The 27193-nt window shown below is 45.4% G+C and overlaps 3 protein-coding genes across 3 annotated transcripts; all 3 read right to left on the reverse strand.

Annotated features, from left to right (window-relative positions):
- Window positions 1–443: 443 nt before the first annotated feature.
- LOC137914748 (transforming growth factor beta-2 proprotein-like) lies at window positions 444–3926 on the reverse strand. The gene is made up of 7 exons (XM_068758245.1): window positions 3560–3926; window positions 3126–3289; window positions 2879–3011; window positions 2680–2790; window positions 2142–2322; window positions 1790–1943; window positions 444–602 (listed from the first exon to the last, which is right to left on the reverse strand). Exons 1-7 carry the CDS (start codon window positions 3924–3926, stop codon window positions 444–446), a joined length of 1269 nt encoding a protein of 422 aa, XP_068614346.1.
- Window positions 3927–6611: 2685 nt separating this feature from the next.
- Window positions 6612–8104, reverse strand: LOC137914758 (multifunctional methyltransferase subunit TRM112-like protein). Its single transcript, XM_068758255.1, has 4 exons — window positions 7931–8104; window positions 7287–7388; window positions 7102–7194; window positions 6612–6882 (listed from the first exon to the last, which is right to left on the reverse strand). Exons 1-4 carry the CDS (start codon window positions 8003–8005, stop codon window positions 6781–6783), a joined length of 372 nt encoding a protein of 123 aa, XP_068614356.1. The 5' UTR covers window positions 8006–8104; the 3' UTR covers window positions 6612–6780.
- A 570-nt stretch (window positions 8105–8674) lies between these two features.
- On the reverse strand, window positions 8675–27179 carry LOC137914742 (autophagy-related protein 2 homolog A-like). The gene is made up of 43 exons (XM_068758238.1): window positions 26677–27179; window positions 26186–26348; window positions 25698–25847; window positions 25164–25266; window positions 24323–24467; window positions 22964–23215; window positions 22725–22824; window positions 22104–22268; window positions 21700–21842; window positions 21590–21592; window positions 21260–21338; window positions 20767–21016; window positions 20274–20415; window positions 19962–20060; window positions 19714–19869; window positions 19044–19317; window positions 18763–18835; window positions 18420–18594; window positions 18193–18335; window positions 17735–17847; window positions 17437–17588; window positions 16969–17101; window positions 16667–16851; window positions 16515–16595; window positions 16237–16343; window positions 16048–16140; window positions 15802–15872; window positions 15354–15430; window positions 14581–14751; window positions 14300–14426; window positions 13847–14070; window positions 13531–13757; window positions 13145–13280; window positions 12361–12588; window positions 12178–12279; window positions 11924–12008; window positions 11611–11764; window positions 11453–11522; window positions 11245–11327; window positions 10930–11051; window positions 10659–10813; window positions 10370–10528; window positions 8675–10186 (listed from the first exon to the last, which is right to left on the reverse strand). Exons 1-43 carry the CDS (start codon window positions 26845–26847, stop codon window positions 9950–9952), a joined length of 6078 nt encoding a protein of 2025 aa, XP_068614339.1. The 5' UTR covers window positions 26848–27179; the 3' UTR covers window positions 8675–9949.
- Window positions 27180–27193: the final 14 nt, after the last annotated feature.

The following is a 27193-nucleotide window of genomic DNA, read 5'->3' on the forward strand; positions in this document are numbered from 1 at the left end:
CCTCCTTCGCCTTAAAGATCTCCACGCCATTGCCTTTCTAGCAACACCTTCACCCAAAGCAAACACGCACAGCCGTCCAGCTCCCTCTGCTCCATCCACGGCTGCAGGATCAAAATCCTGATTAAAAAGAATCCTTTTCATACAGACAGAATTTGGCCAAGTCACACAAATCCCTCTTTAATATCCAAGCACAGGTACAGGTGCAAATACATTTACGTTGCCATATTTACAGAGTCCGAAATGAAATGAGAAATTCCAGATTTAAGAAAATTGAAAAAAGGTTTTCATGAATTAAAGAATGGGAGCAAAGTCGTGATATTTGAGTCAGGAAGCATAAAAATATAAATTCTCAAACGTTTTCTAAACATTAATGAACAAAAGGATCCATCATCCGTGAACGCCAGTTTGTAGTTTATCGCCCTGTGATGGTTTTTCTTCCGGGCTCAGCGACACTTACAGGATTTAACCACCATGTTGGACAGTTGTTCAACGCGTGGCGTGCGGCCTATGAAGTACATGATGGTGAGGGGCTCCAGGTCCTGAGGGACGCAGCAGGGTGCGGCGGAGGCCTCCGGGTTCAGCTTGTTGTACAGAGGCAGGATCTGGCCAGAGGAGAAAACATAAATCTATTTTTAATCAGTGCTTGAACATGAATGATGAGTTTTCTCCATGACCAAATGGGGTTTTTTTTTTGCTTGTGGTGATTTCACATGAGAAAATGTCTTTACTTGTGTTTTGTCTTTGCTCTTATTACAGCATACATACAGTATGTAGGAGCTTCATAGAGAAGCGCTGATGTCAAGCACATTTTGCAATGGAATAGGAACGTTTTTCCCCAGTTGGGAGAAAAACGTAACAAATGCAAATGTATTAAATTTGTCCTAAAAATAGTAGGAAAGCAAAAACTTTAGCTTTTTACCTGGCAGGATTATTAATAAAGTCTTCAAGCTAGCCGTTCCCCCCCGTCCCTTATATTTGTGCTAGCTCAGCGGACCAGCCAGCCGCTGGGTGTGAGCAGCAAAATGTTTAATTGGAGCAGATTTATGAGTCCAATAAATGTGAAAGTTCTGTGAATTTGTACCACAATTACAGACATGAGGGAATAAAAGTTCTGAGGTTCTGTAGGAGCCGCTGCGTGAAGAAGACAGACGGGCTGCGAGCCGCGCAGCTCGGCTACATGAAGCTATATGCTCTGTGACAGTCTGCCGAGGCGACGGCCGATTTATGACGCTGGGGTTAGCCAGCTTTAGCTAACGACGGTGTTTAGTAGCCACAAACGATGCACTTAAAGCTCATTTAAAGGCAAACATCACCCACATGTCAAGGTTTCTATACGTTAAAGCCGAGTTGAAAGGTGCTCGGGTTGAAACCAGAGTGTTTTACTAGAGAGACAAGATGCAAAATATGTTTCCTGACATTCCAGGAGCTGCTTTTTGTTTGAACTGGAGGGTTTGGACTGTTTTGTAAGTGGAGATGGTTTCTATTTCCATCATCTGTCAGGCGTCTGTCACGTCTACAAAACTGTCGCTGACGGGCTGGAGGGGTTGCGACACTAAAACATAGAAGACACCTAAAAACTCTGCAGGCAAACTTCTTAAATATTGATCAGTGACTAAACACATGTAGCCCCAATAAAAACACGCATTTACTTACATCAGATGCCGATCGTAGGGTTTGATTTCAGTATTTGGAGCTTCACAGTATTCAATACTTGGTACTACAGGCATTGAGCTTAAACATCCAGCCCTGGCCACACGTAATTTAAAACGGATGACCCTGAACGGCTCACCATGTTGTAGTGGTTGTTGGCGCTCCAGAGGTAAGGACAGTTGCCGGCACAGAAGTTTGCCTTGTAGCCTTTGGGCTCGTGGATCCATTTCCAGTTGAGGTCGCGCCTGAAGTCGATGTAGAGCGAGCGCAGGCAGCAGCCCTGGTCCGAACCACTGAGATACAACATACACAGAAATAGTTCATGTCTACTGGCCTGCAGTCCAAATACAGGGTCATATTGTTTTGCCACGCATAGTTTGAGTCATGGGTCTGGGGTCAGAGGGGACGAACGCAAAAATGCGCTGCCCAACGCGACTAGATTTCCTTATTATAAAATGTCTCTGCTGTTTGGTGGCCGGCTGGCGTCCTACCGGGAGCAGGTCGTGGGGTCTGAGGCAGCAGCCCTCTTCTTGCGGCTCTTCTTGGCGGGGTTATCCACCCTGTCACTGGGCAGCAAGGTGAGGATGAGGTGTGGAGTCTTGGCGCTGAAATCCGCCTGGCCCTTAACCTGGCCGGGCTTCCTAATCTGCCGAAGCCTCTCATCGTCCACGCCTGCAGAGAGGAATATAACAGCTACAAGTTGAGGTTACAAGGAATAGACGTAAAGAAGGTAGAGGACTTCATGTACTGAGGGTCAACAGCGCAGAGTGATGGAGAGAATGCGGAAAGGAAGTGTAGAGTCGTGTGCAGGCAGGCTGGACCGGGTGGAGGAAAGTATCAGGTGTGCTCTGTGATAGGAGAGAGTCAGCGAGGATGAAGGGAAAGGTCTACGAGACAGTGGCTCTGAGGAAAAGACGGGAGGCGGAGCTAGAAGTGGCGGAGATGAGGATGCTGAGGTTCTCCATGGGGGGGGTGACCAGGTTGGACAGGAGTTCAAAGAGTTTGGCACCAATATGTTCTGTAACAAACCTGAAAAAAGAGCCTCCAGCTCCTCACTCTTATTGGGAACGATGTTGTTGGTGGACGGGACGAAGGTGCAGCAGGGACAGTGGACGCCCAACTTCAGGCCGACGTTATTCTCTGATGAGTGTAAGAGGAGAGAGAGAGAGAAGGATGAACACTGTGATCAGCCCATGAACGCTGCAAATGTCCTGCCGCTGAATCTGACCCGGATCGGACACCCAGTCCTTAACGGTTTCCGTGACCTCCACGGAGATCCAGGCTCCCTTGGCCTTCAGCTGGACCGTACGGGAGTCAATGTAACGTTCAGTGGAGGTGCTGTCTTCATCTGGCCTCAGCAGCTGGTATAACACACACACACACACACACACACACAGTAACAAGGCTGTGAGGAGGCCGACACACACACACACACACACACACACACACACACACTACATCAGTGCACCGCTCACCTGATAGACCTCCACCCTCTGCTCCGAGGCCCGGGCCTGTGGGTTGGGCGCTCTGAAGATCCTGAACTCGGCCTTGACCAGGGTGCCGTTGGTCAGGTCCACCCCGCTGACGTCGAAGCGGACGACTCTGTAATGGCGGTTTGGAGCCGGCGGCTGCACCGCGTCTGGATTGAGACCACGAATGACCAACGTTAATGGTTCAGCACCAGAAACAATCCGGTGATCAACCATATGGATCGGTTACCACAATGGAACGGAGGTTTGTGTTTCTAATTCCTGAGGTAATGTTGGAAATGCATCAAACAAACACAATATCGCCCCAGCGTAATATCCCAGGTCTGATCTATGGCGCTCAAAGAGAATCCATAAGAGCTCTCCTCCATTCTACTGGATCCATTGGTTTTTATTCCCCCCGGAACCGGTTCAACACTCACTTGAGTCGCTGCGGGGGGGCGCCACGTCGATCCTTTGCACCTCTTTGGCGTAATAGTCTTCCTCGCTGCTCTCGCGCTCGCACGTGGCCTCGGCCAGACGCGCGCGCTCCTTCTGCAGCTCCCGCGTGCTGTTGTAGAGCAGCATGACCTCCGGGGGCACCGCGCCGGCGGGGGGGTCCTCGTCCTCGTCCTCGTCCGGGGGGCTCCGGATGCGCAGCTTGCTGAGGATCTGACCCCGCACCGCCTCGATGCGCCGGGACTTCTGCTTGTCCAGGTTGATGGACTGACACGTGTTGATCCCGTCCACCAGCAACACGCCGGAGAACCGGAGCAGCAGCAGCAGCAGCGCGAGGCGCGGGAGCCACATGCTCCCGGTGACGAGGTCTGCAGGCCCCGGGAGGGAGACCAGATGAGCTGGACTTTGGAGCTAAAGCAGAGTCTCGAGGTCCCTCATGAAGAAAAGCGTTGAAAAACAAATAAATCCAATATTTAGGCTGTTTTGGTGAATCTTCTGTGGATAAAGATCAAACACATCCGCAGACTTTATATTTATTCTGCTAGGATTATTGTGTGATATTGTTCCAGCAGACGCATGAAGACATTTTCATGAATGCAGAAATACACATCAAATTATATTTATCTATCAAATCAACCGCAGGAGGCGCTTTCTTTTTTTTTTTCTTTTTCCGGCAATTAATTGGCTAATTAAAATTAAAAACCGGTGCGTTCAGAAGCTCCGTGGCTGCCCGGTGCCGGTTCCCGTCTTCCATCCTTCCATTCAACAGCTTTCAGATGAGCAGCATCTCAGCCCATGTCGCAAATCCTCCGTTCATGTGAAGCGGCGCGCCTCCCGTGGATCTTCCTCCGCCAGGCGCGTCCGTGGGCTGAAGAGCGCACCCATGCCCGCTTCCACAAAATCCAGTCACAGCTTAAAAACTACACCAACGAGACCCTCCCATTCCCCGCTGCAGGTAAACAGAACGCAGTCTGTAGAAGGTCAGGTGAAAAAAACAACAACAACAAACTGTTGATTTATGTCGAGTCTCTTATTTCTGCTCATATAAACATCAAAACACGGAAAAGTCCGACGACATAAAAATACATGCCGGAAAATGAAAGAGCTCCTTGTATTAAAAACGACGGCAGGAAACTACAGTAAATTAGAGCGCCTCAGCTCGCCCAGCCTGCTGAGACCTCCAGCATGACGGGCTCAGACGGGGGGGGGGCTGGAAGAGGGAGGAGCGACTTCCCACCAAAGTGAAGGTACTGTGATTTAAAAAAAAAAAAAAAAAATGTATGCAAGTCCTCTGATGTCTCGCCATTATCTCTCTTTAAAGTCAAACATTAACGACGAGCTACAGAAGATATCTTTAGGGAGCTCTGAACTCATTTACAGACGATTCGCAGGTTTTATTTGGAACGCGGCATGTGTTTTTTGTTTTGTTCCTATATATTATTATATATTTTTGATTTGTAATAATTATGTTGCTTTAAGCATTAACATAAACGCCTGAAATTACATTTCTCTAGTGGGATACAAGGCGACCATTTATCAGCGAGTCCTGCATCGGCATTTGATCGGAGCCGTAATCCTCCTCCTCATGGACTGACGCGCCTCCTGACGTCATCCGGCAGGGTGATGGCTGCCTGGAGTTGCTGTTTAGTCTGGATGATGTTATTCCTCTGGTCAAACAACATCCGGCATTGATGCTGGAATAAGAACCATTCAACACCCCAGCGATCCGTCACGTTGTAATTTTCTCCCCATTTTTCCTGCCTTTTTTTTACAGTGTGGGTTAGTCGAACAAGGAAGTGGTCCTTCCAGATTTCTTGGATAAAGACGTTATGACAGTTTTTCTCAAAAAAAAATTTTTAGCCTTGAGACGACTCATAAAAATCATTTGAGCATAACCAAACTTCATAAATTGAGAATTATGAAGTAGGACCAATAGGAAGATTATGTTTGTTCATTTCTCGATTTATTTACTTATAAGTGAATAAATCTGAAATTTGGTTTGAGCACAAAGTTGGCAGCTTCTAAAAACGGATCAGGTTAATAACAAAATCCACCTAACTGCACGCTCAGAGCTCCCTAATTCCGACATTATTTCACATTACAAATGCAAGCAGAGGAATTTGCCTTTGAATGTGAAATACAAACCACTCAATAGGAGCCTGGAAACCAGTGCAGACTCCAGGAAGTTACTGGTCCCACCCAAAACAGTTTGGTACACATCAAAATGACAAACCGGAGAGCTCAAAATGCAGCTTCAGGCAGGATCTGTGGGATTTTCATCGTAAACCTGCTTTTTGCAGACGGCTGAGGATTATCCTCACTTCATGAAATCGCTTCACAGCTCACTTTATCGTTTCTAACTTTTAAATCTAGGATCTGTTGCTCTTCAGTCTGATTCCTAATTACACCCCAGAATTTGGAGAGGACTATTAATCTGTCAGAGGTGGTTTTTATTGCTGCTTTGCTGCCATCCCATTATACCATTATTATAGTTGCGGGTGCAGACCTATAATTGCTCTAAGTAGAAGGGAAAGGTAGGAGAGACTCGGTCTCCCTCGAAACATCTGGTCAGGAACCCCCCCCCTCCCTTCATCCCGTGTCCTGGCATGTCTCTAAAAATGATAACGGCAGCTTCAAACAAACGGGCTCCTGTCCCGACTCGACTGCTGCTCCAGAGCGGCGGGTTACCCCGGCAGCACCATCAGGTGTTGTGCATGCGCTTCACCGAGTGGCTTAAAAGAAAGACAGAAAATAAAAATAAAGGAAACTCCTCCCACCCAGCCTGATTTTTTTTTTCCTGCTTCTTTTCCTGAAAAACAAATATAGCCAAGCCGCTGCCACGTCATCTGGCCCGAGGCCCTTTGTGAAACCCTCAGAGAGGGCGAGACGGGGCTCAAAGCCCGCCTCTCGCTCGTGGAGCCTCGGGACCTACATTTCGGAATGTGTATAATAGAAATAACCCCATATCCCCATTATAACATCAACCGCTGAAACCAGGACAGTTTTATTGAAAAAGAGAAATTAAGTCCAGAACAGTAACAAAAATAAATACAGATAAAAGCGCTGGGGGGGGGGGGGGGGGTTCCACTCGGGGAACATCTCCATGAGGGGGCCAGCTTCCTCATGGCTCCAACTTAAACCAGGAGTCCAGTCCAGCCTCTCTGCTCCTTCTTTGAATATCCATAATCCATCCGTCTGATGCCGTCTAGACCTCGTCTTCATTCAGCAGCATGTTGGGGATTCCTCTGGAGATCGGGAACTCTCGTCCGGATTCGGGACACTGCAGGCATCCCTCTATCACCTCCACCTGCGGCAAACGCAACCCGGAACACGGAGGCCATTTTTGAGCAGTAGTTCCCAAATCCCAGATTGTGAAAAAGAAAAAAAAAGTTATGATTTATCAAACACAGGTTGATAATTATCCATCAACAAGTATTTCTTGTGGCCTTTTTGCAGAATGTTTTCCCTAAATTATACGCGCGTTTAAAATGAAAAGCTCTAAGAGGAAACACTGTCGGCTCCTTACTTCCAATAGAACTCGGTGCACTTTCTTGAGGAAATCCTCGTCTTTTTCGTATTCTGGCACCAACTCCTCCGGCAGGTCTTGCCGTTGGCCCAGCTGCAGAAGGAAAAACAGTCACTTTCAACCATATTTCTTTGAGACGGACTAGTGCTCAGGCTAATCTAAAGTCTCTTGACGGTTTGACCGACCTCATCTGCCGACTGGACCAGAGCGCTCCATTCCAGTTTGGGAATCATCCGGATGACAAACTGAGGGTTGAATTCGACCTCATTCACCTTCACCTCGGTCGCCTACACGAAGAAAAGAGTTGTGGGCCGTTTGGATGCTAAAACAACTACAATGCTACAATCAGGATCAATATAACCAGAAATTAGCTCCTACTGGTCCCACCAGCAGAGACCATGAGCCCCAATCGGCATCTACTCACACTGGTACAAATTGACAAGACACCCCCCCCATAGTTACTAAGTGACATCACAATTCTGGAATAGACAGCAATGACAACCGACCTAAACACCATTAAAAAACCTGTGGGCTGCCATTGAGATTTTAAAACACTTCTGTACACCAAGCAGCGCCCAAGGAATAGTTTATCTCTCCTCTGAACTCGATAAAAACAAGCCTAAATGCTAGAACTCGGCTGTGTTAGCCGTTAGCCATTTGGCTAGTTTACCTTTGAATGCTAGAACTCGGCTGTGCTAGCCGTTAGCCATGCGGCTAGTTTACCTTTGAATGCTAGAACTCGGCTGCGCTAGCCGTTAGCCATGCGGCTAGTTTACCTTTGAATGCTAGAACTCGGCTGTGCTAGCCGTTAGCCATGCGGCTAGTTTACCTTGATGAGGAGCGGATATCCTTTGGTGACTCCCTTCACGTGAGACGTCAACATGTTGTGCGTGAGCAGCTTCATGTTTACAGCAGGGTGCTTCTGGGTCAAAGGTGTTTTTCGAGCTAATATATGTTTATAGAAATTGCTGCAGTCAGTCTTCCGCGCATAAATCACGCTCTGTAGTTTACATGCGGACCGAATAAACAGCCGGTCCATCGCTAAAAGAGTTCCCCCCCGAAGCTTTGATCCTCCTGTCATTGGTTCCCCAACTGTTTCTGCAATTCTACTGTTTATTGACTCATTTGATTCATTGTAACCCATAAAGTAGTTTAAATGTACACATTTGACAAAAAGAGGCAGAATAATAATGTCTTATGTTTACTTGCTACATTCCCAGCTTTTCCACCAAGTTTCATCAGGGTCTGTCAGGTAGTTATTTTTCAGAAAAAAAAAAAAAGACTTTCAATATTGTAGGCTGGCCATTAAAAAATGTACATAGCTTTGTCTTGATGTAAATCAAATTTGAGAAATCTGGGATGTGCTACCCTTTCACATTTTGGAATATGGTAATTGGATTTTAGGTTTAGCTTTTCCACTGAGAACACATTTGTTTTAGTAACCTTTTGAATGTTTACATAAATTTAGCGGCACTGAAAACTATTTGGATAAATATTTTGGGTTGTATTTTAATGACAATCACTCTAATAAAATAATTATTGATAAGCCAAATACATCAGGCAAAAGACAGTGTTCAGTTTTTAATGATCTAATTTTTTATTTTTTGTATCAATTTTTTATAGTCTTTTTATTATACATGTCAGTCATACAGTTTGATATAGTAAACAGTAATTACACACGAGATGTAACAATCATCAACTTGTCAAGTCTCACATACATGCATCATACACACACACACACACACACTTGCTAAACAAAGATAAAGATTTTAAACATTTGTCCTCCCAATTTTTCATTCTCCATAGTCATCCAGAGTCACATCCTCTCAACTCTTGTTTTTGTAAGAGTAAGACAATACTTGTTTAAACAAAACACAAATAAAAACAAAATATAAAAAAAAATACAGGAAGGCAACTAGATAAGTGGGCAAAACTATTCTGCAGACGGAAGGTTATGTCGGATCCCGGTCGTCCACGTTCTGTGGAAAGCAGAGGCCTAAACGAGCTGCAGGTTGAACCACTGACTGACATCCAGATGGTTTTCCTACGAGTTACAGAAAAATGGAATCCAACCCTGTGAAGCTGCGGAGAGTTTTGAGTCGTCTTGTTATCCATCGAGTCAGGCCCGTGTTAGATGTGTTAAACATCCCTATTTGTGTCTCTGGACAAGTCGACCAAATGTCTCTTTACTCACATAAATAGAAACGCTGCTCTCGTCTCATGATTAGTAAGCAAGCATGGATTTCTGGTATAACCTCACCTACTCCCAAAGCTTATGAAATACTCACCAAATGTTAGTTGGCTTCACAATTGACCAGCATTCGCTACGATTAAACGACTTCTCCTTTCCATAAATGCCAGAAGAAAGCGAAATCCTTATTTTAAACTAGAACACAAGCAGTCCTCCAAGCAGCTCCGTGCAGGGTCGGCAGCCCGTGTCCATGAACACGGTAACCCTGATGGTGAGAATCTCACTCGGCCTTGGACAGACTGTAAACTGAGCCAGCTGAGAGCGATGACAGACAGGAAGGACAATATGCAGATGAGTGTATCTCTAAGGGGATGATATGAGAAAGCTTTGAAACAGAACAATTAAATCTTATTTAGTCCATTTATGATAAAACCGTGTAAAAACTGGATGTCAGTGACAGCAGTGGTTGTCAAGTGCTGCTTTGTTTTTGCATTGGCGTGCACACTGCTTCTCATTACACCGTGCACACACACAGGCAAGAACACATTTGCTCCCTGAGCTGAGACTCTCAACTCATCCTCTTTCTCTCTCTCTCTCTCTCTCCCTCACACACACACACATTTTCTTTCTCACACAGACAAAAAAAAGAAAGAAGCATCACTCTTGGCTATCCTCAATGCGCCACTTCAGGAAATCCTCCTTCCGGGCGTCTGGCTTGATCTGGTTCCGCATGCCGCCAAGTAGATTTGAGGTGGCTTCAGAGGCCACTATTAAAGGCCGGACCACAGTGGGGGGGATCTGCCGCAGAACGCCACCCACAGCACCAGGTAGACCCTTCTGTTCGTGGCCACGGGATGCTACATCACACAAGGTCTGCGCTGTGTCGATCACTCCCTGGAGAGAAGAGAGTCAAAACGTGTTTCACACTATTAACACGCACAAAAGAAACCAGGCTGCCTAAAAAAAAGAGGGCGAGGCAAGTGTCCAATGATTAATAATAAATGTCAGAATCAGAGTAATACAGCTACTTAGAGAAATGAGAGAGATAAACAATTGATGATGAATTTGGAAACGCACCTCTCTGACCGTGTCGTAGGCCTTTGCTACTCCTTCTCGGAGGTCTGCAGGCTGAGCGGCTCTGCGAGGCCGGCTGGAAGGGGCCCGGCCTTCAGCGATGGCCAGGCGGGTCAAGGGGGGAGTTGGAGACAGGATGTCGTACACCGTCTCTGCCGTGGCCTGACAGAGAAATAGAAATACAACAAAGCACTTACAAGGAATCCAATTCCTGAGTCTTATTAATACGCGTAGAAAGGGAAAAAACAAAAATTCATTTGCTACATACTTGGAGTCCAAACCGACGACCTACCTGTATGGCCTGCACAAGCCTGTTGCTGAGCTCCAGAGCCGCTGACGCTGTGGAGGTGCCGAAGGATGCTGCCCCCCGCTGGAGACCTCGAATAATGCGCCCATCCTTCCTGTACTGTTCGATAGGCAACCAGAACAGATCCCTCACTCCATGGACTGGAGAAACACGCAGATGCAAAAGAGGTGAGAAAAGAACAAGTCAAAAGATGAAGTGAGTTTAAGAACATTTATGTATTAATCTGATACACAACAGCGTTTGGTGCAGAACGTACATAGCTGGACGACAGAGTGCATGGGGCCAACACCTCCCAGAAGGCCTGGCAGCTGATTCTTCCTGATATCTGTCAACCACTCCGTGATGGCGTACTGGATCACTTTGTCCACACCGAGGAGACTAAAACGTGGTGAAAAAGAAAAACTTAAATCTAAATATTAAACTTTGATTGGTCTGGTTTACCTCTTAGATATTGAGATTCCACTGAATGATGAAAATGTAAAAAAAAAAAAAAAAGAGACTCTGAGATGACACAAATGCATTTCAATGCAACAACGAGATTGCTTGTTGATACGGAGGTGAGATTTTCTACCCGTGTCTGCAGCAGAGCCTCTTCAGCTTCAACTCGGAACAGTTTAACTGGGCCAGACCGATCAGAATTCCCGCAAATGTTCCCTGTGAACAGCCGGAAGTGCAGTTAGCCTGGACAATCTACAAATGCAACAAAGCCCTAGACATTTATTTCAAGCTTCTGGTGTGCGTGTGAGTAACAAATGAGCCGACTGAAGGATCGGTCTGACCTGTTCGATCACGACGTGTTTGCCATGGTAGTCCAGCCAGATAGGCACTTCAGAGGTGAAACGAAACTCCCTGAAAACAAAACAAAACGTTTTCTGCTATAAGCCTTTATTCTGTATAATGTTAGAAGGGACTGGACGGTGATTTATTGTTTTCACACCGGAAGTAGATTGGCTGCTCAGAAGAGGAGGTGGAGCAAGCAGAGGAGGAGCTCTGCTCACTGTACGTAGTTTCCACAGAGGCTGTGAGGTCGGGTCCCAGACCAGCAGCTGACTCGGCTTCCTCAGACGCCTTTTGGCACGGCTCTGCCTTCACTGGGTTATAAGAAAAATAAATATAGAAATACAATAATATAGTAAACATGCTGAAGAATAGAATAGAAAGTTTTTTATTGTCATTGCGTAGTGGATATACGAGATTAGGAATGAAAATTAATCGCGATATACACAAAAATATTGGTAGAAGTAGCTCACCTTCAGTTGCAGATTCCACAGGAAGATACGGATTAACAAAGGAAGCTAGATTACTGAAAAAGTCCTTCAAGAAAAATAGTGCATCCTGGACAGCAGACAGGGAAATATGAAATTAGATTGGTTAGACATGGACTACAGCAGCAAACTGATTCCAGGCTGAACGATTGATCGCCTGAACACATTTAACGGATGTCTGATAACGCGAGGCTGGCTTAAACAAAGTGTTGGTGTTTGGCCTTGACAGTGTGAGGTACCTGGTCGATGTTAAGCCGTAGCGGTAGCAGGCTGACCCGCAGGCAGCACTCTGGACCGCCGAGGCCCGACTCTGGACAAACCTGCAGGGCCTTCATGGTCAACTTCAAAAGCAAACACACAATCATTAGCACATACATGACATACTCATCAGCCCCGCCCCCTCCTCTTTTCTGCCGCCTCACCATGTTGGAGTGGGCTCGGCGGGGCATGCTCTCGCTGGTGTAGAGGTAGAGGAATTTATTTATTTGTGAGGAGGCCAGTCGGTCTCGAACCTCGAGCTCCTGGACGATAAACACCTGCCTGGAGAGGGGCTGCTCAATAACGGGTCCCGACCCAACCCCAGTGGCCGCCGACCCCTCCCCATCCTGCCCCGCCACTGCCACAGGGTAGGACTCATGCTGGAAGGACACCTGGAACACAAAACAAGAGGAGATATTGGTGCAAAAATAAAAAAATAAAATGCGTTTCAGTATTGCTCAAGCTACAGATTTACTTTTGAAGCAAATACAAATGGAGAGTCGGGGGGGGTACAGTTCCAAAATAAGTTTAGTGTAGTAGTTTGAGTTTTTGGGAAAGTTATTTACTTCCTGGCCAGGAATGAGATGAGAAGGTCAATGGCACTCATAAATCTTTGCCTATGTGGAATTAGATTTACTTCTCTTTATGACTGAAACAGTGGGAAACAGGAAGCGTGTCTCTGTCCAAAGATACTGACATTTACTTAAGAGCGTGGTATTGATCTCTCAAAGAAGCATGTTGTGCTCAAAGTTACATTATAAACATATTTTCCATTCCAATGAACATTTACGACTGAGATTAAATAGATGAAAGGAAAAAACACAGAAGTAGCATAATTATTTTTCTCCATTAAAAACATAAATGCCTAAGTTAGAACACTAATTGTATTAAATAATATCTAGCCCCAGTTCCATCTCGAGTCAGCATGCACAAATACTGCATAAATACTTTGGTGAGCTGGATTTCCATTAGCAGTGCGTGCTGGCGTCCGCTGCCTCCAGCCCAGCGCCAGGAATTCTGGGGACGCGAGGAAGGGGCCGAGCGAGACGGTGACGCACGGACACCAGCGGGGCGTGAACGGCCTCTGTCAAGAGGGGAGGAAGATGAGCACAAAGGACAGGAGAGGAAGAGAAAACTAAAAATGATCACATCAGGTCTGGCCTCCCTTACAGAGCGTAGCGGTATTGTTTATACAATTAGATTTACTGTATGAAGTTATTCAGCATGACCTCCTCAAATATCTGCTAAAGCATCAGAATATAAAAAGCAAACACATTTTAAGACTTGGTGATGTGAAACAGTAAACCCTGAGTGTGTGTGTGTGTGTGTGTCACCTATTTGTATGGGCATGAATAGACATGGGTCTGCTGCCAAAGTCTTTGCCTCCATAGAGATGCCAGACCACAGAGATCTCTCGCAGCACCACCCTGCTCTGCGGCACCGGGAAGCAGCTGGGGGCTCGCAGCAGGTCTGAACTCCCCCGTGGCCTGGAGAAGTGACTGTCCTTCACCCTGATGGGCCCCTGGGTCAGCACCGTCACCACAGGTTCCCCATCCTTGGGCTGTAACAAATCCCAAGGGGTCATGGTGTCAGCCAATTAGAGCCCACAGTGAGAAAGCAGAAGGCAAAACAGAAAAATCAAGGACTCACAGGAATTCCCATGCCAGGTGCCTCCAAGATGCAAAAGTCGTCGTTGTCAGTGGAGCCCTCGGAGCCTTCATTCGACATCGTGTCTGCCTGGGCCTCCATTGCTGTCGTGACCAGCCCGTCGAGCTCCGAGTCCTCGCCCAGCAGCAGAGAGGGCTTGCGCTTCGAGGCTTCGCCGGGGAACAGGTAGACGGAGACGGGCGAGCCTCTCGGCCTGGAAGGCGAATCTGGATAAAAGCAGAGAAAACACCACAAGGCTTCAGGAGAGGAGTCGGCGTGGAGGTGCACGCGTGTTAGCGGCCATCGGTGTGTATGTGGGTGTGTGTTTGTATGAATGCTTCTGGATGCAATATTTCATTGGGAATAGGGACATAAGAATCATCGGACTCAGCTTCTGGTAGAGACATAGATGATTACAGTAAATAAAAACAGCAACAAATGGAAACTCTGCAGTACCTGGATCGACACTCTCTTCTCCGTGGCTCTTCTCTGTGTCGATTAAAGCATCCGCCAGGTCATACTGGTTGATCTCGGCGGTCTCGGCCGGAGGGCAGGGCAGCACAGACGCAGGGCTTTCTGACATCTGCGTCGACACAGATGTCAGAAATCAATAGCATTCTTCTGTTCCTCTCTGAACTGCTGCATCATAGCATTCATCATCCAGCGAACACAAGATCAAACCATTTGGTTTACTTTGCACCATTGTTCTACCTCTACACTGAAAACACCGATCTTACTGGTAACTTCTGGCCAGCGATTTCTGTAGGCGAGGTGTGTCTCGGTGGCGGGTGCAGGTCACCCTGGGAGACCAGGTACTGCAGCATATTGACCAGGGCAGCACAGGAGTCAGCACAAGTATGGACGTGGACAACGTTGTTGGAGCAACGGAGCTCGAAGAGAGGCTGAGACTGGAGAACAGGGAGGATTCGGAGGAAGGAACAACAGGCAGATTGCTAGAATTGATGACAGAGAAGACTCATTCATCCATTTCATTTGTTTTCCATGTGTTCGAGAAAGCCTGGTGGAATTATGCCACTGATAATCAATAGATCGTACATTTAAAGTGTCGACACAGCAATTTGGCAGGTTTTCACTATTTCAAATTCATTAAAAAGAATCTTAAACTGAGAACGAACCTGACGTAAAGGTAAAAGGGATGGAAATAAAGATGGACCTACAAAGCATAGCCAAATTTATTTTCACCTTTGAGCACCTCGTTCTCAATTGGCTAAAAGTGAGTGATGACATGTTGACTATTGCGTGTGACGGTTTTGTTTCTGTGCCCGACTGAAGAGTAATCCTGGTTTTAAACTGTTGTCTGGAGCTATTATTATCCTGAAATGTCATTATGGTGACACAAGTATCTATAAACACAGCGGCTCTGATTGTTTTGTGGTGAGCTAAATTACAAAGCCCTGTTTTTGTGCTGACATGTTTCTCTGGCAGCTTCAGTCGTCTTTGTGGCCACTGAGTGGAAGACGGGTATGTACGATCGATGGTGAGCACTCACCAGCTTGCCCATATTGCTGCCTTTCCAAGTGGTGATCGCGAGTTCCAGTAAGTCAATGTCCAGAACACACACATAGTCTGTGTGACGCAAAGACACACGGAAGACTTCAATGGGCGGACGTCACATTCGGACACAGACTCTTATTTACTTCACAAGGACTGCGTATCACAACTCAATAAGAAAGATCGAAATGTTTCCCAGCTCTCCAAAGCTTCACCCAGAGTTAAAGGCACTAATAGATAAACCAAAAATGCAATTCTTCAATTAACTCTTTGAATTAGAGGTTTTGTTGGTATCGGTATCAATTATCAAGTTCGGTTAAATTAACCTGCGCCAAGTGCAAGCACATGTCACCTATGCGGGTCAGTACGGAGAGAGAGGAAGGCAGAGACTGATGATGAGTTCAACAGCTATCCTGGAAGTAGACACAGCGTTTCATTCTTCTCACCTTTCCTCAGGTCCACAGAGTCAGTCTCACATTTATCAGAGAGGTAGAGAGCCGAGTCATCCAGGATGAACCTGATCAGCCAATGAAAAGTCAAGACAAACAAAAAAAGTCTGTTTAATGTCATGCCGAGTTCAATATCTCCAAATATTTGCTGTGCTGATTATTATTCAAAGAAATGCAATACCAGCGCTGCAATAATTTAACCTTTTGAAAAGGGAAAAGCTCCATCTTAAATAGTGACTTTACCGGAGATGGAAGGTGGCGGTGTCTACAATGATATTACTGGACAGAGAGAAGGACTCTGCTGTGAACAACACTCTCAGTGGCAAATACAAAGGTCTGCAACAGAGCAGAAAGGGCAAGTACAAGATGAGGGTGGCAAAAAAAAAGACAAACTTATGTAGATCATCATTTTAGCACGTGTTCCAGGTATACCTGTAATCGACCGCACAGGTAGCGAGGTGTGTGTGGAGGACGGTGATGACAGCAGGGGCGGTGTATCCCAGAATGGGATCATCAATGACATCCAGGAAGTCGACCAACTGTAATAAACAGACACATATTGAAGGTCCCCTCAAACGACGTGACTTTTAATGCCCTGAAATGTTTCAAAATTCTATTGTGTTACACAATTCTCAATACCTGAAACTTGCAGGGAAACATTTTGGATTTCTCCTTTCGAAGGCTTTCGAATACGTTATAGTGCCTCTCACCTGCTCATGCCAGCTTTGGCTGGTCTGCGTCATGTAATGTCGCATCGTGGCGCCTTGAAGTTGAAGGGCAACCAAGAACTCCTACGAGGAGAAACAAAAATGATTTCATTTCAAACTTGTACCAAATACAGAACCGGGTGAGGAGGACATACCTTAACACTCCTTTGTGGGTCCAGTGTGATTTTGATAGCTGTGGACAACATCTGTAGCTCCCCCTCCCTGCCGCCCACACAGCTCACGCCCACTTCAGTTGGGTAGATGGTGGGGTCCAGGTGCTTTGGGGGAGTGAAGTCGGGCATCTCTAGTCGCTGTGGGATGGGGCTGTATTTCACCACAGCTGTGTTGGTGATAATAATGTTAAAATATAACACCAATAATAATAATTAAAATTAAAAACAGTTAATTATCAATTTTGTCACAAGTAAGCATTTTCCAACAACATGACAATGAGCACCTCGATGGTAGAGCTCCACTTGTTTGCTCTCCAGGCACAGGAAATTAAGATTGGGATCGTTGCGGTGCTGTGCAACGCTGAATATCTTCCCCCCTTCTAGGTCAAGCACAATTTCCCCATGACTCTGGTCCTCCTAAAGCAATAAGATGAAATGGAAACAGCTAAGAAACACAAAAGTTATGAGATAAAAAGAAAAAGGTGAAAAGGACAAAACTATACTTCTCACATCTACTGTGGATTTCTAATAACTAAGAAAAAAGACAATTTTAATAACATTAACTAGTTTACAAAAATAAAAAGGAGACTGTGATAATTAAAATCAAGAATAGAATATGATTGAGTGATTTGAGAAACAGAATAGTTGATATGCTGAATCTCCAGCTGTGGAGATTACGGCTGTAGGTGCATTACGCTGACGTCTGTGAACACAGGGTCTCCTGCGGCTGTGGGTGAAGCTGCGGGGCTCACCTTCCTGTCTGTTCTGGCTCGGATGCGACCTTTGTTGATGAGCACAGTGAGGGAGAGGAGGCTGAGGTTGTGGTTGGAAGCCGACTGGTGAGTCCTTCCGGCTGAGTCATTGGCCAAGTAGAACGGGGACTCTTCCTCTTCTGAATCAGAGTCTGTGACGGACAAATAAACAAATATCTTTATCCAAATACAACACAAACAAACTGCTTGATTAATGAAGTAATTCTTTGGAAAGACAGGTGCTGTTATATCCAATGGAGCTACCGGTACATGTTTTTCATTGAAGAAACCAACTCACCCAGTCTAAAGGCCGACTTGCACAGCTGAAACTTGTCGTGGGAAAGGCGGCTGTGGTTGGAGCTGTTGGCCGAGGGGGGAGGGGGCTCCCACATCAACAGATCGTTATTGATCCTTATTTGCGGGTGAGGAAAATTGAAGTTACTTCTGATGCAGGAATTAAAAATAATAAGAAGACCGAAAACGGAACCAAGCATGAAAACGTAACTTCCGATCGATATATAATATAAACCGTTCTACCCAAGATCATGAACATCATGAGAAGAAATATACAAGATGTTAAAAGGCAGATCAAATGCACTTGACCCTGTATGACGTTTATCTAGAGTGAGCTTGCAGCACAAAAACAACTAGCCATACTTTCGTCCGATTTCAAATCTTGTAGTTATGATTCAGAAGAAGGATCTTTAGGGTCCCTGGATACGGTTAGCCCAGTGCACAGCCGTCATGCTGACGCACCTGTTATAGATGCTTTGGAAGGCTTGCTTGCTGGGCAGGAGGATGTAGGCCAGTGGCAGGCTGATGTCCACAGCACACTGACACTGAGAAACACACTGCGCCTGGAACTGATTCATCTCCTCTGGGTCGGCAGGAATCACCATCTGAAACGAAGTTGAAGGAAGAATTGAGGGAGATTGATCTGCACGGTAAGGAGTCTGATAAATATAGCATATTTCGTTTCATACCTCCTCAGTTTCAAACATGGTGCGGTTGGAGGAGAACGGAGAGCTGCTTTTATCGCCGAATTCACAATGACTTTCAAAGAAGGCGGCCCCAAGGTCCTTGATGAGGCCCAAGTTCACCCCACCCAGACCTGCTGCTGGGTCCTGAGCCCCGCCTCCACGCACACGCACCGATATCCTGCTCACAAACAGGAAGTAAGTGATGTTACTCTTGTTATAGAGCACAATGCGACTATATTATATCTTCTTTGAAGAAATGAGTCCATTTAAACAGCAGGACCTCTTCTCTTAGAGTGAATCTGTGCAGCGAGGTGCTAACTTCTAACCATTCTCATGACCAACTAACCTGGGTAAAGAGTTGTGGTTCTTCTTCACCCGGATACAGGGGAAAGAGCCGCCCTCCCAGCCCTCGTAAGACCCTAGTGGCACATACACCTCACATTAAAAATGTTTACTTTAGCTACATATACTACAAGAAAAGAAAAAAAACTACTAAAAAACAAGGGTACATTCACTACAATATAGTGGATACTCTTGAGTAATGTTTACTGGTCAGTATACTGCGTGTCCATCCTCAGTTATTCTTTTCATTATTATACTAAAACACGCCGACTAACGCTTTCCCACCATGCAGATCTGTGAAGGAGGCCTCCAGCAGCTGAGTGAGGCATGGAGTCCAAGGCTGTCCCGGGTACGTCTGCTCTCTCTGGAGGTCCGGGGCCTCCTGGTGCTTCAGGACCAGCTCCGTGAGCTCCAGCACCAACGTCTCCTGCCGCACTGCCCTCTGCGTCAGAGGTCGACGTTTTGGGAGGGGCCGCATGTCAGGCACGGGGAAGCGAAGCCTGAGTATGGCGTGGGGGGAGAGGAGGGTGAAGGAGGAGTGCAGCTCACAGGTCTGAGTCTGCAAGGAAATAAAATAAGAAATGTTCAATATCTTTTTAATTAATAAACTTTCCTGCGACGTACTGACTCTTAGACAGCTACCTTCTGCCACTGAGAAACTTAATCCAACATTATTATTTCCTCAAGCTATTTCCAAAAATAGTTTTGGTTTTTTACAGTGTGCTGTTGACAACCAAACAGGAATATTAAAGCCAACATGATAGATTGTGTTTTTGCTGCTCGGTTAAGATCATGTGGAAACATCAAGGCACTAAAACACGAAACACAGTTTGTGCTTTTAACATTTAGGCAATATATAAAACAAATACAAAAGTTTGAATGACTGCTAAAATATGAGGTGAAAAACCTCAAATTCTGAGGCTCTGCCAGGGAATGAATGTGTGTGTGGTTCCACCTCTGAGAGCCCAGGTCCAGCCGTGTGAGTGGGACAGTGGCTGAAGGCTTTCTGCAGGTTCTTCAGCCGACCCAGGATGTCCAGGTCCAGTTCAGTGCTGAGCTCCGCCAACTCCACACGCACTAGAGTTTCCCTCCGTACCAACCGCTGTTTACCCTGTCAACACACACACACACACACAAACACATTGATATGCAGGACAATTCAGAAAAACAAACTGAAAATTAAATTATTTTTGAGATGCATACTTTACGTAGATGTTTCTCAGTAAGGCCGTAGTGTAGTTGGGCACATGGTTTGGCGGCAGATCCAACTGTGAACATACCGGCATTCTGGAACTGAAGCACCTAAAAAAATACAGCAAGAAAAATGGGATGATAGTCCTTATAATGGCCTGATCACGTCTTATTGCTACTATGAACAGTGCAAATGATACACAGTGATATATATGTATATAATGGCTAAAAAAACAAACAAACAAAGATGTGTTAAGCGTCAAACTTAAGAGTGTAAACCCAACCAGAGTCGTTGCTACACAGACGGACTAAGACTCTTTGTACCTCGCTGTACTCAGGATTTCCATCGTCCCAGAGGCACTCGAGCAACTCCAGCCTGCTGAAGGACAGGTCAGAGGACATGGATCGACTGTGGCGTCTTCCGCTCCTCATCTCACAGGAAACTTGTACTGCTGCTCCTGTCACTCTGGAGGACAGGACAAGGAAAAATAGACATGAACTCTTAGGTGGGAAAATGCATGTATATTTATAATATATGTGCATTGATGACAGTAAAGAGTGGGAGTGGAAAATGAAAAAGCAGAAACAAAAAAACAAAACAAACCACATTTGTAATATGGAATATTTCATTCTTCAAGTTTTATAAGTTGTTTGTTTGCTGAGCAGCATCTTTTTAAGAACGGGATTCATAAGATTTAAAAAAGGCCCGTGCACCTTCATTTCACTACGTTTTGTGAAACGAGGAACTATCCAATCACCCAACATTGGTGATTAAATATTGATTAACGTTCTTAGCTGAGGATCTGCGCTTTTCTACCTGAGGTGGGAGTACGGGCAAGCCTTGGCAAAGCCAGTTCTCAGATGGTGGAAGTCTCTTTCACTGAACATGCTGTCCTTGAAGAAGGCCAGCTCGCGAAAGAACACCCGAGATGCCTGAGCCAATGACGAGGTGCCGTCAGGCCGAGAGGGCGGGTCCTCTTGCAATAGGGTTAGGGTGAGCCCACCAAGGGTCAGTCGTAACAGAGTATCTGGCCTCAGCTGCTCTGGCTGACTGCTGCGGGAGCAACCTACAAGAACAGGATGAATGTTCGATTGTTTTACTCACTTCTTAATTCACCTGGGGGGGGGGGGGACTGTACACGCAAACACATTTTAGGTGCACTTATGTTCAAATCAATCCATTAAAATCAGAGTAAAATTAATACTGAGTTCATATATATTTAAAGACGTTCCAATAGTTAATATTTTGTACCAACAGATAACCTAAAATGCAGATACCAACCCTTCGCACTGTCCTACAGCGATCTTACCTCGAGTCCAGCTGCTTGACTGGGGCAGACTGGACAGGCATCCTGCTACAGGATATCTCCTGGGACAGTTCACCAGACCCTGAAAGAGACATTTAAATTCATGGTTCAAATTGGATTCACAAACAATTTGAGCAGTACATTAATAAATTGTAGTTTTGTGTTTATCGAAGTGAAGAAAGAAAAAGTACACATAATTCCATATCTTGTACTAATTTATATTTACGTGTGTAATAAATATCCTATCAAATAAAACACTAAAAATACCAAGAGTGTTTTCTGCACTATACAAAATTATACCAATATTAAAGTTTTTTTAATTTAAGCTTATACAGGCTGGTAGAGATAATAATAATAAAAAAAGAATACGCAAAAGTTGCTCTACATTCGGCCATCATCTACCAAACCCTTTAAAACAGCTAACACACACACGGAGGTTGTACCTGTGAGGAGAGTGCTGCAGGCTGTGTGAAGCTGGTTAGACTGTGTGTAGAGGACTCCATGTCACTGTCAGACAGCTCGCTGCCAGAGCGCGCTGACGCCACGCTACTGGTCATCCCAGCAGGTCCCATTGAGTAAAACATGTCTGCAGGCACGCCCACACACACACACACACACAGCAGTTTATTTCCACACCTCTAGATAATCCAGTTTTGTTATAGAATAAAGAGCCAAAATCAAATATTTGTATTTCATATATATCCAAAACAGATCTCCTGTAGCATTTCCTGAATAATGGCGGTGCACATTTTATTTAACAGGGAAACCCTTTAAAATTAGTGGCTCACAGTTACAGGCCTCCTGAGGTTACGCTGCATCTCAGTTGGACCTTTGCTGCTTTGTGTACCTCCATTCTCCAGGCCAGTGATGTAGGGCTCCATAGTTGGCTCGGCATCCCACTCGCCATCTCTTGGACTGGAGCCCAGCTGCTTACTGAGGTCCTCTTCAATCAAACGCAGGTCATCTGAGTCTAATGGTCGACCGTGTACTCCGCCACACTTAGTCTCTGGCTCTGGGGGAGAGAGGACAGAGAAATGGCTTGAAGAATGCATGTAAGAGTGGAATAGGTAGGCTGGGGGGAGAGTGTGGGATTAATTACCAGCTTAGAGAAGACATAACACACGCATCTGTTTTGTGTCCGCTATCTTCTGGTACTTAAACAATCAACAAGTAGTGTATTTGTGGGTTTGTTTTATGAAAGCCTATGATTTGGTTATATTCCGACTGAAGATAAAGACAAGCAATAATAGATTTATCATAAAAGCACATGAGTTGTTTCACAGAGCACAACCCTTACAATATATGAAATAATACATGATACATATTAAATGATGCATAATAAACAATAGCCTACAACGGTCATAAAACTCAAGAGTAGAATGTGGAGCTTTGAAAGGTAAAAGACATGCTGAACCCGCAGGTGTGAAGGTGGCATGGAACTCTGTGGAAGTGGCATCGTTGGATGTACCAGTGTAGATGCAGACGGCTGCCAGCAGGTCTGTCAGGTGTGTGACTTGATCCGGAGATAGCAGCATGTGGACACAGCCCACCTTCCCATCCAATTCAAACTGAAGACCAAAGTCAAAATGGGACAAATGTGCATCGTAAATCACAGGCTGACACTGGAATGTACCTCCTACTGTACACACACACACACACACACACACACACACACACACACACACACACACACACACACACACTGACCTTTGGTCCAGGTAGCATATCGTTCTGTTTGATCTTGACAGTGGTCTCGATAAAACCGGAGCAGCTTCCTATGAGGATTGGCTGAGAAGGAGCACAGGGAGGGGATGTCTGTGGGCTTGCTACTTCTTCTTCTTCTTCTTCTTCCCCCTCCTCTTCCTCTTCCTCGTCATCGTCATCTTCTTCTTCATCCTCCTCCTCTTTTTCTCCTTCACTTGTTGTGGCTGATTCTGTGTGTTGCTCCATAGGAGGACCCTAAGACACAAGGTGATATCTATGAGCATATGGACTTACCGGTACAAATAATGGCGATTTCATAGGCTTTGTCCATTGATCTCGTTTCCGTCCAGTCTGTCTTACAGAAATATATTATTAATACATTAATAATTTTTTAACATCCACTGATTTTCACCCAGATATTTATGTAAAGATGAGCTTCCATACAGCAAGAAGATCAACATAGATATGACCCTTGAATTAGATTATATTTAAAATGCAATGAAAATGTAAATCTTTGCTGCATCTTGTGCTGCTCATAATTCTTCCTGTGTCGCTGTGGATCATGTCACAAACAGCAAAGATGCTCTTTGATGTGCTACAATCATTGTATAGCAGGCAGGCCAGGTTGCTGCTGGTGTACTTACTATATGAGGAGTATTTTATTTTACATTCCATTCAAACAGCCTTGTAGTTATATTTTCCTGAAGCATGAATAATGAAGGAATAACAGAATATTTTCAACACAGGCCCTAAAGAGAGAGATATTGACGGCATTGAAGAAACACTTCATGAGCATCCTTTCCACTAGCAACAACATTGGAGGCAAGATATTTGAGCTCATCAACTTCCTTGATGTTTGGTACCATTGATAAATTTAATGGTCAGGTTTCTAAAATTTAGCAATACCTGTAAGCTGCTAAATTTGCAAATTTAAGTAGAATATTCTGCATAGTTGAGGTCAGTCAGATTGTGCTAAATAAGCTTATATTTTCTATAAAAGAAAATGCATTACTGTACTTTACATATTATCATGCAACTGCAGCATGATAGACGGCTTCTTCTTGGATAGACCTCAGGATTAAGAAACCGATGATCTGAATAGCAGGAAGAGCTTCAGATTTAACTAAATAAATTATAAACCCCTTTAATCCAAATCCTCCTGGATTGCTCATGTTGCATTGCAGAATGTTGTGCAAGCATTTTCAGCAATAATAATGACTTTGTTAGATTTTGTCTATAAGGTTGCATAACCGTGCAGGCCCAACGCCAACTAACTGGTGAGGAAGAAAACTGTATTCATAATGAACCAAATTCTGAATGTAAAAATGATAACATAATGTATAAAAAACAAAAATCCATCACCTGTGCGGTGCCGGTTTTGTCATAGAGCAACCGAACGGCACTCAGCTGGAGGATCTTGTGCAGGAAGGCAGGAGGTTGGTGGATGTCAACAGGCACCGCAGTCTGACTGGCTGGTTCTCGCACTGCCTCGTCAAAGTATTCCAGCCTGGAGGAAGACCGTGCAAACAATCACACACAAACATGAGCACCACTACGGAAATCAGGCCTGGTACACACGAGAAGAAGAAAAAAAAAAGTATGATAAGGACAACGACATTTAGCACAGCTTATTTAGTGAATACTACCCGTAGACCACAAAGCACTAAAAGGACTCAAAAGCTTTTGACATCTCAGGGCCGTTCGGCCACTGGCGAGCTGAGAGAAGTTAAATTCTAACGCTTGGCTTCCAACTTTCATCCGCTTCCCCCCCAGACTGTAAGTTAAGTGCTGATGTTTAAGAGTTGCAATATTACTGGTGACAAACAGATTATCCATTTCCAGAAAGCATGAATGCACTTCATTATAAAGTAAAAAAATACCTACGAGGAAATGCGTATAATGTAAGTAAGTGAACTTTAATTCATAAAAATCCACCAGCGTTGGGTTGAGTTGAAGTTGTCTTCCAACTCGGCCCATGAAATGATTACAATCAGACATTTTGAACATTGAAACAATTCCAAGACTTAAGTGTATTAAAGTGAACTGAAACGAATTCACAGCAGTATGCATACCCTGCAGAAAACGACAAACAGAATACATACTGTATATACACTGCATACAGAACGAAAGAAAAAATATTCAGAAGGTCTCTTGCTGGAAAATGATAGCCTTCTCTTCGTCACAGCTCATTTATTGGACTTACCGTTTGATGTGCACCTCTAAGGCAACGCCCGTTTCCAGGTTGAGGGGCTGGTGCTCGATTCGAACGATAGTGTCTATGAAGGTGACTTTAATACGACGAAGGACTGGAAGGAAACATGAGAGACATGCACGGGCTCATTAGCACCACGCTTTCAAACAAAATCTTCTTAGCTGTGTTCTCAGAATGGATTTTCCCATTGAGCGATACATTCCAACCAGCACTGTCAGGGAGCTCATGATGATGATGATGAATATATTTATTAGATAGAATGTTAGCGTACAAGTACAGTCACACAGTAGCATGTATTACAGTACCAATAAAGTCAAACATCCTGTTTGCATTTCAAAAAAGCCCTTGTGGTCTTGTTTCCGTTGAAAGTCCTTAGTACATAAATCATCGACATTTAACAGTACAATTTTCGCAATACAAATAAAAATAAAACCAATATTAATTAGAGCATCATTAAAGCTCTAATTATACCTCGGTGCTGACGCTCTTTATTTGGGGCAGACACACACGAAAGCTTTGCCTCACCAGTCTCAATGGTTTGTGCAAACATTTCAAGTCCCTCCAGTGGGGCAGGCGGCTCCTCAGACGCCTCCGGGGGGTCCTTCAGGCACTCCTGAGCCAGCTGTATGCTGGAGGTCATGCTTGATGACCAGCCTTGGGAATCACAACCCCCACCTGAGTACAAGCAAAAAAAAAAACACACGGGACCGAGTGATCGATAGAGCTCAAGAGTTATTATGTAAATGATTTATTGGCTGGCTGTTTAATGCAAAAATTAATCACAAAAACTTAACATAAAAACATCAAATTGTACCATGCGCCTGTGGTCACAGGTTCACGTTCAGATTACCATGACCTGGATCAGCGATAGGTGAAAACAGTAATAAAAAGGAAGGAACTAGACATTATACTAAAAACACATTTAAACCACAGCCCCCCCAAAAAGCAGGGGTGGCTCTGGAGAGCCGCCCTCACCCATCCTGCGGTGAGATTCTGTTTTTCACTGAACTCACTGGTGCGGTACTTGGGTCGACATGTGATCTGCAGACCGGACACCTCCAAGGTGCAGTGATCAGTCAGGAGAGCCTGCCAGGGAATGGTCACCGCTATGGTGCTCACAAAGCCATCCACCATCTCCAGAGGAGCACCGAGGGACTCCAGCAGCTCGTTGACGGCCTGGAGCAAAGACAGGCCAGCCCAGCAAGACCACCCCCCCCCCCAAAAAAAAGAGAAACAAATGACATTAACATTTTTAATCATGCTTAAAGAAAGGGCTTTACAGTACGGGTTTCTGAATATTAGGACACTTAAGAGACGCAGTTAATCTTGTCGGCTGATACACGCAGTTCCTGGAAGAAATGCGAGCTCGGCCCAGTCAGAGCATGACGTCGGAGATTGTTGTTGGAAATCGGGTACAGTTGCGAAACACTCCAGAGTGCACGAGTTCGACAAACACACACACACACACACACACACACGCACGGTGATGTTGACACAAACTCACCCAGACATCCAGGTTGATCTCTTTGATAACGCCACTCCCGTTATACAGGTCCAAGCCCAGCTGGTCCAGACTCAGGCGCTCCAGCAGAAAGTGGCCGAGATAGTGCTGCAAGAGGTACCGACAGGCCCGCTTCTTGATCGAGCCCGACCAGGGGAAGAGCCAGCGAGACATGGGGCCGGAGAGAGAGGGGAGAGAGAGGAGAACGAGTGCGACTACAGTTCTCCGGAAACTGCATAACAGACCGAGACAAAGTCTGCGTGAACGAGGAATCCGCCGCAGCTAGCCAGAGGGGGGGGGGGGGGGCTACGGAAGGGGTAGACCGTAACTCCGGTTCTCCCCCTGGCTCGACATAAAAACGCGAAAATCCTCCGTGTCAGGACCGACGAGACTCCCACGTTACTTCCCGAGGCGTTACTCCGACACGGTGTCGTCGTTTCGGTCCATATTCGCGGCACGTTTGTCTTAAAACACCAACGACAAGTCCGGTCGGTGCGTAGCTCCTGTTCCAGGGTTGTTT

This window comes from Brachionichthys hirsutus, unplaced genomic scaffold (genome assembly GCF_040956055.1).
Source record: "Brachionichthys hirsutus isolate HB-005 unplaced genomic scaffold, CSIRO-AGI_Bhir_v1 contig_1470, whole genome shotgun sequence".
Taxonomy (NCBI): Eukaryota; Metazoa; Chordata; class Actinopteri; order Lophiiformes; family Brachionichthyidae; genus Brachionichthys; species Brachionichthys hirsutus.

Excerpts from the sequence above, each read along its gene's own strand:
- LOC137914748 (XM_068758245.1), bottom strand. The coding sequence starts at position 3,926 with ATGTGGCTCCCGCGCCTCGCGCTGCTGCTGCTGCTGCTCCGGTTCTCC. Across the intron at positions 2,791-2,878 it reads GGACTGGGTGTCCGATCCGG|AGAATAACGTCGGCCTGAAG; the intron begins GTCAGATTCAGC and ends TACACTCATCAG. Across the intron at positions 2,323-2,679 it reads GCTGGAGGCTCTTTTTTCAG|GCGTGGACGATGAGAGGCTT; the intron begins GTTTGTTACAGA and ends TCCTCTCTGCAG.
- LOC137914758 (XM_068758255.1), bottom strand. The coding sequence starts at position 8,005 with ATGAAGCTGCTCACGCACAACATGTTGACGTCTCACGTGAAGGGAGTC. Across the intron at positions 7,389-7,930 it reads GATATCCGCTCCTCATCAAG|GCGACCGAGGTGAAGGTGAA; the intron begins GTAAACTAGCCG and ends TTCTTCGTGTAG. Across the intron at positions 6,883-7,101 it reads TGCACCGAGTTCTATTGGAA|GTGGAGGTGATAGAGGGATG; the intron begins GTAAGGAGCCGA and ends CGTTTGCCGCAG.
- LOC137914742 (XM_068758238.1), bottom strand. The coding sequence starts at position 26,847 with ATGTCTCGCTGGCTCTTCCCCTGGTCGGGCTCGATCAAGAAGCGGGCC. Across the intron at positions 22,825-22,963 it reads ATATGCTACCTGGACCAAAG|TTTGAATTGGATGGGAAGGT; the intron begins GTCAGTGTGTGT and ends TTTGGTCTTCAG. Across the intron at positions 11,765-11,923 it reads TGTGGAATCTGCAACTGAAG|TGAAGGCAGAGCCGTGCCAA; the intron begins GTGAGCTACTTC and ends CTTATAACCCAG.